Raw genomic sequence first — 12872 nt, 5'->3', positions numbered from 1 at the left:
GGTCTGGCAATGGTGAGTAGAGAAAAGCTCATGAAATCTCAACTTTAAACAGGGACTGCAGGGCTCTGTTTGTGATTGCTGAAGTGGTGGATTTCTCTTCCTAGATTGTAACTTACAAGAGGGCAGCACTGTCTTTCTCTTGTCTCCTGAAAGCAATTGGTAGGGCTTCCGAAATGTCGTCTTGCATAGCCATGTTCTCCCTTCAGAGAAAGGGTCCTGATTCCTCAGTCTCCTGCTCCTTGTCAAGTCCATTAACCTTTAGGCAAAGTGAGCGCAAAATGCGATCACACCAGAACTGTAGCATTTGATACCTACTTTGCTGAGGTATAAATGGCTACATGAGGTGCAGGGCAGTGGGAGAATCAGATCCAAGAAGTGCAGCTGTTTTCTGTTAGCTCTTTTAGCCTCTCTAGAGGTTGGCCTACCTCAGTGCTGTAGGAGTCATGCACTAACAGCACTTCTAGACAGTATGTCATCCATAGATTTCCTAGAGCTCTAGTAATGATTCCCCATTTCCCAAATGGGGAACGTGAGGCACAGAAGTCCAGTGACTTGTCCAAAGTCTCCTCTAAGTCTGTGGCAGAGATGACAGTAGAATCTACTTCTCTAGATTTTTAGCCTTGTGCAGACATTAACAACATGAGGGCAAAACAGGTGTAAAATGCTGCTGAGTCAGGATGGGGACTACGTATACCTGCATTGTCCCTGCTGTTAATGACTGGGGGCAATGGAGTCAGACTGAAGCCCTATCCACTAGCCTGCACTGCCTCCTAGCACGCTCGCCGATGAGCTGGCTCCTTCTCTGTCAAACTGTTACAATAGACAGCTGGGAGTGTAAGATCTGGGGAGCGGAAGGCGGCCTTGACTTCTTCTCCTTTATCTGTTTTTGTGATTGTAAATGTACGTTCCCTTCAAAGCCACATTCTTTCTTTAGCTGCCTCAAAGGATCTGAGGGAAGATGCTGTTCCGCTTGTAATTTACCACTTTAATTATAACTCCTCTCTAAAGTGGAAAGTGAACTTCCTAAGGAGGAACAACTCTTTCCTTCCTCTTCTGTTTGCCCTGGTGCCTCTCCTGTGTGATTTCACCGCAAGTCCTCAGCTGTTACTACTGGCCTGTAGTCACTTGTCTGGGTTTATTTTTCTTTGCATATCCTCTAAGTTGGGGACCCTGATACCTCAAGCCCAGTGAAGTAGCCCTATTGGCTATGCCGCTTTAATGCAGGACCAGATTTTGTCCTGTATGTTGTAGGCTGGCTGATGAGGAAGGTTTTGCTGCTCAGACCCTTCAGGCCTTTGGTGATAGGCAAAATAACAACAGAGAACACCTCTGGGTACAAAGGAGACCAGGAGATCCCAAATTAGAGTTAGTAGCACTGATGGTCAGGGTAATAGACTCCTTCAAAAACCCAGGAAAGCAATGCTTGCTGTGGAAAGCGGAGTATTCTGAGTGGGTGAACTTCAAAGTCAATATTGTTTTTGCCTTCTAGATAGGTTAAACATGTCAGCACGTTCTACTGCTACAGGAAGACTTTTACATGGCTGTATATGTTTCCAGAGGCTACAGATGAGCATGTTAGACATCAAAATAAGCTAGAGTCTGTTTGCTTTTCAGGAAGTGACTGTGACATGCCTGCTGCTGCTCTCTGCTCTCTGGCTGCCTGGGGGTGAGAGCTACAATCGTGAGTCTCTTTATTTACTGGGCTGTGGGATGAGGCTGAATAGTGAGGACAAGAAGGGTGAAATCCTGTACCTGAGAATGTGCTCAAGCTATTTATCCAGAGTAGGATTAGCACTAGTCACTTCTCCCAAGAGCAGAAGGAATTTGGGTGGCTGGGGGGGTGGAAGAGCGCGTGCGCACACACACACACACAAAACCCAGCTAAGGATGCCAAAGTTTTGGGGCCAGAAGTGGGATCTTTCCACCTTCTTGTCAGCAGGAAGCTTTTTACCTGCCAAGCCAGAGATGACGGTTCTGCATCTCCTGTACCAGTTGAGAGCAGCCACTCATCACACTGAGATTTGGATGCTAATGACCTCTGCTCGAACAAGGGGAAGTGCAGACTTCTGAACGTTCCCTCTTGGTAGGCACTGAAGAGGCATTGTCTTTCAGATGTAGTGTCCCAAGGCAGTTCAGCCATTAATGTAAAGGTTCTCTTGGGATCTAAGCAGTGACTTTAAATAAGCGCAACTCGTTTCCCTCACGGCTGAGCAAAGGGGATAGCTCAGTGGTTTGAGCATTGGCCTGCTAAACCCAGGGTTGTGAGTTCAATCCTTGAGGGGGCCACTTAGGGATCTGGGGCAAAATCAGTATTTGGTCCTGCTAGTGAAGGCAGGGGACTGGACTCGATGACCTTGCAAGGTCCCTTCCAGTTCTACGAGATAGGATAGGACTCAGACTTAGAGACAGGCTAACGGTAGCTTGCTCCACTATAGCCAGTTATTTGCGATGCACTTAAACATACCCACGTCCCTCTGCTGTAGCTGATCCGAAGAAGCCCCTTGGCCAAATGGAAGAGGCTGTCCTCCGTCCCAAGAGAAGCCCGAGATTCTGCTTTCCGAACCCATGTAAGCACCAGGGAGTCTGCCGGGTAGTTGAGGAGAAACCAAACTGCAACTGCAAGGCTGGCTTCACTGGGACGTTCTGTCAAGGTAGGACTGGGCATGGTTGGGGTGCACGTGTCAATTCTAGCAGTTGTGAGCGCTACTCAAGCCATTCGGAAAGTATGGGGAGCAGACTTTTGCACTCCGGTGAGTGCCTTGATAAGCTGACATGAGGAAAGGATTTGCTGAACTAGGAACAACTTCATGGGGATGGCGTGGGAGTCAGCAGATCTCTGGTGCAAAAAGGGGTGGGCCTGTGATGTGACTTGTGTGTACGCTTGCACAATGAGTGGGGTGGGTGGACTTTTCAGGGGGGGCAGTGGGGGTCTGGACATGGGGAGGAAGGGTGGGTCTCTAACCCTTCCCACGCTACCCTGGTCTGTGGATCACAGACAGTCCAGCACTTGCAAGGGGTGCATGGAGCTGCTCTGGTTGCAGAGATGAAACCTCTATCAGTCAAGCTAGGATGGCTCCTGCTGGCTATGGCCCAGTCCAAGGCTTTCTTGGTGAACAGAACTGGGCAAACTGAGAGGATTTGCTAGCCCTTTGCTTGGCTGCTCTCTGTTGGGAATTGCTCTCTGGAGTCCCTTCAGTTGTGCTCAGACTCGAGGCTGGTGACCAACACAGTAGTGATCTGGCTTTAAGAAATGTGAAGCCCTGCACTTGGGGAAAGGAAACTACTGGCCCTCCTCCCCTCCCTTCTTGTAACTAAGCAGCTCCAGCCCGTAGCACTGCATTAGAGTTCATTTCCCTTTCCTCTTAAACCTGTCCTCATGTTTCAGGCAAGGGACACTTCTGCGGTGGGGTGGGGTGGGGAGGGGAGACTGCGATGCTGTCATTCCCGGGGCCTCGCAATAGGACGAAGCCCAAGAACCACTGTCTAGTAGCATCCCATAGCTTCCCTTGGTCACTAATGGACTCTGGCATAGCAAAGTCAAGTGTCCCTCGAGGAAAGTGACCCCAAAAAGTTGCTTTAGACGAAGGTCCGAAGCAGAAGCACTTCAGCCTCATCGGGCTTGCCAGGGTGATCATGCTGTAGTGTACTGACTGCACAGACATCAGTCACGGGGATTAAATGTAGCACCTCTGGATCCAAGTGTGAGCCCTCTGCTGTCCGGAGTTAAAAGGCCACGTCCCTCAGCTTGGAGGCTGAGCAGTAGACTTGGAAACCTCTTGGTGTCTAACCACTAGAGAGAGACAAGCTCCCACTGGATTCATGTGGGTTCTCAATCTCTTCCACCCAGCATCCTTTGCAGGCCTCTGAAAATCATTCTTGGCCAGCACTGAAGTGAAGGACGCTCTCCGTATACCGGTGCTGGGTGTCACCATAGCTGACATGGGGCTCCTTCAGGCCTCTTCCTTACGGCTATTGCAGATCGCTTTTTCCCCAGATGTGGCGCTCAAGCTGCAGTGTGAGGAAGATCACATGAAGATGATGGTGAGAAAGGAAGTGTTCGAAGTGTTGAAAATCCCCTTGGCACGGGTCCACTTGAAGAACAGCGCTTGCAAGGTCTCCGAAAAAGAGGAGGATGGAGCAATCTTCTTTGCAGCCACTCTCACGGGCGAGAACCATACCCTGTGTGGGTCAGTGATTCAGGTAAGGGCTCCGTGGGGTGTCTCTGATTAGGAGGGGGAAGCCATTCTGAGACCAGACACTGTGGTGAAGGGGTTCTGGGTGTTTCTGCTCTTCCTGTTTTATCTCTGCCTCATAGCATTAGTACCTAACTCTTAGCTCTAAATGGAAGTCTTCTCAAGAGAGCTGGTACGGTGGCTAGTGTACACCATCTAACATAGTCAATGATTCTTTCTGGACCTCCACTGAGTTGTTGGTTGGGGTGCGAGGGGGCAGTGCTTGGCTACTTCAGCAGAGTATGGGAGTCTTGAGTTTCTATTTCCCAACGGAGAGTAACTGTCTTTCCAGCAGCTATTGTATGTATTAAGATGGAATAAATGGGCTAAAGGTGTTAACATAACCCAGTCACAATCCTACAGTCAATAGTATTAACCAAGGTCCGGGAATTGGTAGGCAGAGTCCTCCGCCTGCTTAGCATCATGGCAAACACTCTAGACAACTTGTGTCACGGATTATTAAAGAGACTTTTATTGGACCGAATTCTGTTGGTGAGAGTGACAAGCTTTCAAGTTATACAGAGATTTTCTTCAGACCTGCGTAGGTCAAAAGCTTCTCTCCCCCATAGAATTTCTTCCAATAGAAGGTATTACCGCACCGGCATAGTGTCTCTAATGTCCTGGGACCAGCATGGCTACAACAGCAGTGCAAATGCCAAAGATTAGAACTTTTTATTGATTGAAATATATGAAAGGAAAAAGACTCAAAACAAGTTAAAGAGCATTAAAATGGAAATGGTTTTGCACAAAGTCCCTTTTTGGAGACACAATATGGGTTAAAGCCTCTTATTGAGTCGACCAGTCCTTGGTGGGGAAGAAAGAGTTAATTCTATTCCATTCTGAATTGGGAATGATAGTCCCTTTCCTGCTTTAGACCAGATGCGCGCCCCCCCCCCCCATTATTTTAATCTGAGTGGTCCTTGAATGGTATCAGCAGATGCTTTCTGTTTAAATTAAATCCGACTTGGTCTCCTTCTCACATCTTCTCTTAAACAGTTTCATGTAACAAATCCATTGACTATTCATCGACCTTTCCCCACTAATCATCGGTTAGGTTAGCGATTCAAGTAGGCCTGCTAGGCCCTGAATATTGTGATCGCTGCCAACTTTCCGTGTCATAGCAGGACTGTGTCCCGTTCTGGTGGCTGGACTGCAGAACAAGAGCCTTCCTTTTGCCAGCTAATGGAGATCTTCCTCAATCTCAAGATATAGGAGGCCCTTTCTAGAGTCCAAGGTCCTGGGTTCTGTACCGTGCCACAAATGGGGTGTGGATTAGCTGAAGGTCTGTGGACAACATCTAGATCTGTTTTGGTGCTACATGCTAAACCATATCTACAGACATACCACTACCAATCTGCTACATACCGTGCTGTCTTAATACAGAGATCTCCCTTAATGGGGAACAGATGACTTGTTCTGGGCCATTTCATGGCTCAGATCTCGAGAGAGGCACACAAATTAAAGGCTGAACTTGAGACTTGCCTCTTCGGACGAGCACCCAAAAATTCCAGCTGAAATCAATGGGTGCTTGGGTGCTTCCAGCTGGACCCCAGCACAAGAGGCCTGTTTGTGCCCACAAGCTGATGGCTGTGGGCTTTGGGTGGAAGCCTCAAGGAACAGGCAGTGCCTTCTGGGTGCTGCGCTGCCTACGCTATCTGACCTACAGCTAGCTCGGACTGGGTCCCTGACCACCTTGCTGCAGGCAGGATGGGGTAAGCCAGGCTGAGTGCAGAGAGAGACATGTGCTTGGCATGAAGACAGGACTTAAATACTCTTTCTGGCCCATGTCAGCAAAACAGGTCACACGTGTCTTACACCAACGTGATGGAGTCTGACCTGGAGGCCACGGGCGTGATCTCCAGAAGCAGCCTCGTGCGAGTGCATTTCTCCTGCGTCTACTCCTATGAGCGGGTGGTCCAGCTGCCCTTCTCCCTTACTGCCATCGACACGTGAGTTGCTGGTCTGTCTCTCTCCTCTGGACAGGCATTTCCCTCCGATACTAAATGCTCGTTGGCTGCCACCCTTCAGCTCTCAGGTGGCTGAGTTTCACTGGTGAAGCTGGTTGATGAAGGCCTGATCCCCAGTGGTGCTGAACCCCCACAATTCCAGCTGAAGCCGATAGGCGCAGTGGGTGTGTGGCACCTCTAAAAATAGGTCTCTCCTATTTACAAGCCATTGAAGGATGTAAAGCAGCTGTAAAAATAGCTCCTGTCAATGAGATGAAGATTTGCCAGGCCACCAGGAGGTGCTGGTGAGCTTTGAGAGCTATGTCACATCAAGATCCTTTGCCCTCACTTCGCACGGAAGTGGCCTTAAATGCCTGACTTGGACTGGCTGGGAGCAGCCTTCCGGCCCCCTGCTGCACTGGACAGCTTGCCTGAAGGGGCCTGTGCTTTCAGTAGCACATGTTGCAGGGAATTGAGACGTTCCCAGAGGTGTGTGCCATCCGATTCCTGCCTTTCTATCTGCCCGACCACTGCAAATAAACTAGCTTGCAGTTCGCAAAGTGAGCTGGGGGCAGGACGGTGACCCCCTCAGACTCCCCGCTGCTTGGTGTGTGTCAGGGAGAGAGCCTCCTGGGAGACGTCTTGGGCGCATTCTTCTCCGATGTCGCTGTTCGATACCCCAGTGGGGCAGCCTGGATGGGAGCTGCTCTCTCCAGGGGTGCCTTATGCAGAAGAGCCACTGAGGCAGCTCTTTCTTTTCGCACAGGGCAGGTAGCGAACTCTGCATGACTTGCTAAAGGTTGGCAATGGGGCCCTGGCTGTAAGGAGGGCAACAGACGGGCTTCCCCGTGGGCAGGAGCTGGTGGCACATGGGGATCTGTCTACAAGCGCCGGCAATTGGATGCTTGGTGGCCTCCTCCATCCTGCCTTTTTCTAACTCTGGGCCTGGTTTCCCTGATCTCCTCCTAGGCTGGTGAAGTTCGTGGTCAAAGAGGGGGAGTTCAACGTGACCATGGCCTTGTACGAGACCTCGGCTTACCTGCAGCCCTACCGGCAGCAGCCCCCGGCCCTCCCTCTGTCGGAGTTCCTCTACATCCTGCTGCAGCTGGAAGGGCAGAGCCAGGTGCGGTACTTCCTGCTGAGCGTCGAGGACTGTTGGGCCACCCCGTCGGCAGACCCCAGCCATGACGTGCAGCACCAGCTCATTGTGAAGGGGTAAGAGCGGCGGGGTTTGAGCTCCCCCCCAGGCTCCTCGCCAGGGGGAAAAGCCATGTGCTTTACCGGCCCTGATGCTAGGTAACTCCAGGAGGGGAGGAGTCCAGGTCCAGGTTGCCATGACCACTCCACGGGAGTGATAAGCTGTCAAGTCTTCACTGGCTGGCTACGACCACAGGAGCCATGTCAAGACTTTGTAATTGCCTGGCAGAGAAATGTAAATGACCACTAACCATGTGGCATGCGGAGCTTAGTGCAAAACCCACCTCTTCCTCCCACACTTCATCATTAGGTCACAGTCACTCCTCCTCTTGAGATGCTCAGATCCCAAAATGATTCTGGGGAGAAGGCCCGACAAGAGAGAAGCCGGCTTCTCCCCTGAGCATGTCCCATCTTTCATATCTGTGGGAGAAAGTGCTCGCTCCCTCAATCTCTTCCCCCATCCCAGCACCGATGGGTGGTAGGTCCACTGATTGGCAGTACTGTGGCATGGGCCAGTTGGCCACCACTCTAGTGTGCTCTGGTGTTCATGCAATAAACGCAACCTGTCTTGGTTTAAAGCTGCATTGTGCAAGTTGTCCCAAGTAACTTCCTTGTTGTTTGGATCATAATAGTAATCGAGCTCCCCCTCCCCCCATGGACCAGGACTCTGTTGTGGCAGGTGCTGTACAAACACCACTGCAAAGTCTGGCAGAGATGGTCGCTTTCTTGGTAACTCTGCACAGCTGTTCGTAGAACTACATTTCAAAAGGTAGCCTGAACCCGGAACTTCTAGTCTGTTACTCTGAGATGTAGCTTAGTGTCCCAGAGGAGGATGCGGGGAATTAAGACTCCCAAAAAAGGATGAGTTTCTGGTCACATTCACAACCTGACCGGATTCTGGAATGGAGCTACCTCTCCAGAGAGCATCAGGAATATAAATAAGCCCATTGCTGAGTTCTCTTGCATGGATAAGGAGAGTGAAGCAGTGGAACGGGTTACCCGGGGAGGTTGTGGAATCTCCTAAGAACCTCCAGTGATGAACAGGTTGGACAAACGCCTGTCGGGGTGGTCTAGGTTTACTTGGTCCAGTCTCAGTACGGGGGGCTGGACTGGATAATCTTTTGAGGTCCCTTCCAGCCCTATGTTTCTATGAGGACTGGGGTGCATGTTATTGTCCCATGCCAGCACATGGTCTAGCAAGACTGTAGTTAAAACTATGGGGCACAGGCCTGCAGGGGACATGAACAGAAGTTGGGTACAGGGAACAGTGACCCAATTAAAGCAATTTGAGCTGTGGGCACGCAAACCACTAATAGGACTGCAGGGAGCCCCACAATGCCATGATGATGCATAACCCCCAGGCACTGATGCAGCATCCTGATACACCAGCCTTTCATCCGAGGCAGCGTGGCCAGAGCGCTGGACTGGGACTTAGGAGACCTGGATTCAATTCCCAGCTCTGCCAATGACCTGCTGGGTGACCTTGGCAAGTCACTACCCCGCTCGGTGCCTCAGTTTCCCCCTGTACAAAGCAGGACAGGGAAAGGATACTATTTTAAAGTGCTTTGAGATCTACTGATCTATATAGGCATTATCACTTCCTTGGCTGTTGGGAAGGAAGAGAATCTTTCCTTGCTGCTGTAAGGTGGGACTGGGCATAGACCATTCCTTTCCTCCCCCAACTATGGGCAGGGAGTGATTTGGCAATGAAACTCCCAGGTAGAACAAGGAGCACCCTGCCCCACAGAGATGCACACAGACTCTGGCAACTGCTGCTCTGAAGGAAACATCACCTTAGTTGCTTCCTGCTCATCATGTATCATCTGTAAAGGGGAAGTGGCTTCCCGGCAGAGTTCAGATACGGAATTAACCCAGACATCACAGCTGGTCAGAATTCGTCATTGTGGAAAAACCTGAAACTGTTCTCGGTTTCAAATTTAAAAAGAAATTCTTCCAGGGGGGAGACGTGCAAGTCTTACTGTTTCTCTTTTTCCCTGGTCCTTCCAGGGGGTGGGGAAGGGGAGGAAAATGGATGGGGTGGGGAGGGAGGGGAGAAACAAGGGCTAACATTTTTGATTTGAAAACAAATCTGCATTTTTGTCCAAAGCCATTTCCCGTCAATGCTGGCATCCTTCCTCCCTCTAAAAGTCCCCGACCTTTACCTGAGACTGCATCTGGCAGCTACATTGACCCCCTTGTGTAAAGCCAGACATCTCAAGGGCAAAGCCTTCTCCACTGAAAGACCATGCGCTGCACTGGCACTGCTGGCATCTCGGGGTGTAAAACTCCCCAGCCTGGCTCATGGCTCATGGACTCACTTCCCCCTCTCCCCCGCAGGTGTCCCCGTGATGAGACCGTGATGTACATCAATGCCATCGGAAACAGCACCGTGGCAAAGTTCAGCTTCCAGATGTTCCAATTCATCAACTACTCGGAGGTGTTCCTGCACTGCCGAGTCCGCCTGTGCCTCCCCGATGGCCCCGAGCCCTGTGCAAAGGTGAGGTCCCCTCTGCCCCGCGCTGCGAGCGGGACTTGTTGGATTCTTCTCCTCTGAGCTGCCTTAGCTGCGGCCGAGGGCTCTGTTCTGACCCTACACTGGGTTCAGCTAAGGGCTGGCTACAGGCCTCTCCCCGTGGAACTGTCACTGAACAATAAGGACCCATTGGACCCGCTCTCTAAGACTTGCCTCCCTTGTGGGGCCTGTAAATGAGATTGTCATGCTGCAGAAGTGACTATGTGAGGCCCCATTAAGGGCCCTTATCACTGTCTGTTATTTATTTGCATTACTACTGTGCTTAGCAGCTCTAGTCACAGGCCAGGACCCCACCATGCTAGGCAGGGTACAAACGCAGACCAAAGAGACTGGCCCTGCCCCCAAAGAGCTGACAGTCTGCGCTGGGCCTCAGATTTGCCCCAGTTCTTTCAGCAGCTCTCTGGCTCTCCTTGCTTCCAGAAAGAACCGAGCATGACGTTGCTTCCTCTTAAGGGGCAGCTGCCCAGTGATGGAGGGCCTCTTCTCCTTTCCCTCAGAGCTCCAGGATTACATTATGGAGGGCTTTTACTTTAACCTCCCCTTTAATGATAGCTGGGTCCATCCAGTTCGTTGGTCTGCCTGGCTGCTGGATAAATGAACTGAAAATATCTCCCGTAGCTTGTAGAAGGTTCCTGGGACCATGCAAGTGGAGGCTTTTCACTGCCAGTAAGTTGGGCTTGATATTCAGAGGAAGGGCTCTTCCTACACGGCACAGGAGAAGAAAAAGCAAGAGTCCCATCCTGCCCCAGCTTTCTTCCCTCTGTTCCGCTCACAGCAATGTCCCAGGAAGTCGAAGAGCAAGAGGGCACTTGAGGAGGACTACAAGAAGATTGTCTCTTATGGACCCATCCATCTCCTCGCCTCTCCCCTTTCTGGAGCACGGAATGCTGAATCGGGGACAAAACTGCAGGACCTTTGGGGTACGTATGTCCCATCCTGGATAACTGTACAAAGCCAGTTGAGTAGGAACAGTCCAATCACACTTGCCCCCTGTTACATATAGCCATTAAAGGAGGCTGCTAAGATCTCTCCCCTGCAATGTGGCAGTTCGGGGTCTTTCAGCCTGTCACATCTCAATGCTCCTATGTTGTGTTCTGCAGGACTAGAAGTCTCAAGATGTAGAATGTGTATAGAGAGCCTAGTCTGCCCCACCGAATCTGCCTCCTCCTAGGCCAGACGTCTACCACGGCACAGAGTCACTTGGAAGACCAGGGAATGGCTTGGAGGAGGGGCGCTGATGGCAGGAAGCCTGTCGAATCCAGAGAGGGAGTGATTAAGGGCTAGGTTTTTCAAGAGCTTGGTGCTCCTCCTGCTGAGTGCTTTTGAAAATTGGTGGATGCTGGGCTCTGCAGAGAATCTGACCCTAAATGTTAGGAGCGAGGGACTGATTAAGATCAGGGCTTCAGATTTTCGGTGTTAACTGACCAATGCCGATAAAACATCCAGATCCAAAAAAAATCTGTTTTTCCAATAAAATGCTGGAAATGGTGATTTGTACCTAAAGAGCTTGTCTACACGGAGCAGTAATGCAGACTACAGGGATGTGACTTCTAAAGCACACTGTTTGTGCGTGAATTGGTCTGTGTAGACCCTGCTGATGCACCCCAAGGTTCCTGAGGGTGCTGTAACATTTGAAGCCATCCTACATTAATGTGCACTGGCGAACATTACACTAGGAGTGTAATAAGTTTGTGTGTGTGTGTGTGTGTGTGTATGTATGTATGTATGATAGATATATATATATACAAAATGCCTTGAAAACTCCCAATTTTGGGAGCCATCTACCTAAAACTCAAATTGCTAAAAATCAGCCTCAATTCAGAGACAGCCCTGAAGTACACCGGTCTTATGGGCTGAGTGTCTTTGCTGCAATGCAGTATGTCCTACTCACTGGTGCAGAGAGCGGCAGCCATGGTGGGTCTTGCATGTTACGAGAAGTGACCCCACCTTCCCAGGCCTACTGCAGTGGCAGGCTCTCTACTACGGAACACAAGGAAGAACCAGTAATGTAACTGCTTTCTTTTTTAGGGCCACAGCTGTGGATTCCTGGTGCCCTGGTAACGCTGATCATAGCCGGCCTCTTCGTTCTGGTTGCTATAGCTAAAGCTATGAAGAAATGAGTGATGTCCAGAGAGCACAATTTCTAAATAAACCTGCCACTTGCAAAGAGAGGGCGTCTGTCTGCTTCTTTAAACAGACTTCTCTGGAAGAACAGGCTGCTTGTTTGGAGGAGGGAAGCTGGTTTAATGCTCTAAAGCTCAAATGGTTCAACCACTTGAGTCTCTCGGCTGCTTATGTTCTCTTGTGCCTATAGCTACTGACACGGAGCAGACTTCCCTGGCATATCCCACAACATCCAAGCCCCCATGCACAAGCGCTGTGCTGGATTTACAAAGCTTAGCCACTCTATGGAAACAAAGGTGGTGACAGGTGCTGGAGCCGTCAACTAGGAAACAGGATATTAGGGGAGACTTACAAAGGGCAGTGAGGTGCTCTAAGCCCATTACAGCCGATGAACTGGGTGCTTAACTCCCCTCTGTGCCTCTAACAATCCTTCCCCTGCTCTTCCCTGAGAGTGTTGGTCTTAAAGTGGACGGGGAGGGGGTATGCTGGTTAACCACTGACAGTCAGCTGCAAGTGTTGGTTCCCCAAGGCACTTGCTGAATGGAACCGCTTACAGGAAGAATCATCCGGCTGTTGGTGTGGGAACCAAAACTTAGAACATGTTGACCTGTGTCTAAATCCTCCAGCTGGTCAGTGCTTTAACAGCCGCTTCCTCTCCCAACCACTCCGGTGACAGTCTGTTCTTGCACATAGCCAGCTAGATACTGGAGTCCACAGGTTATCCATCTGACTGCACCGCAGGCGATTTTCAGCGCAGTGGGGCTCATTGATATATAACGTACCCAAGAGACTTGGTCTCTTTTAAACACCAGCAGTGACGCAGGCCATAATCTTCACACA

At 50.5% G+C, this 12872-nt stretch overlaps 1 protein-coding gene across 1 annotated transcript; it reads left to right on the top strand.

The window, feature by feature from the left end:
• The first annotated feature begins 2509 nt into the window (after positions 1-2509).
• LOC135888987 (uromodulin-like) lies at positions 2510-12028 on the top strand. The gene is made up of 7 exons (XM_065416798.1): positions 2510-2651; positions 3995-4200; positions 6024-6181; positions 7148-7393; positions 9713-9872; positions 10684-10828; positions 11937-12028. The coding sequence occupies exons 1-7, from the start codon at positions 2510-2512 to the stop codon at positions 12026-12028; spliced, it is 1149 nt and encodes a 382-aa protein (XP_065272870.1).
• Positions 12029-12872: the final 844 nt, after the last annotated feature.

This window comes from Emys orbicularis, chromosome 14 (genome assembly GCF_028017835.1).
Source record: "Emys orbicularis isolate rEmyOrb1 chromosome 14, rEmyOrb1.hap1, whole genome shotgun sequence".
In the NCBI taxonomy this organism is placed as follows: domain Eukaryota; kingdom Metazoa; phylum Chordata; order Testudines; family Emydidae; genus Emys; species Emys orbicularis.
The sequence above is the reverse complement of the archived record's forward strand: the minus strand, read 5'-3'. Positions and strand labels throughout refer to the sequence as shown.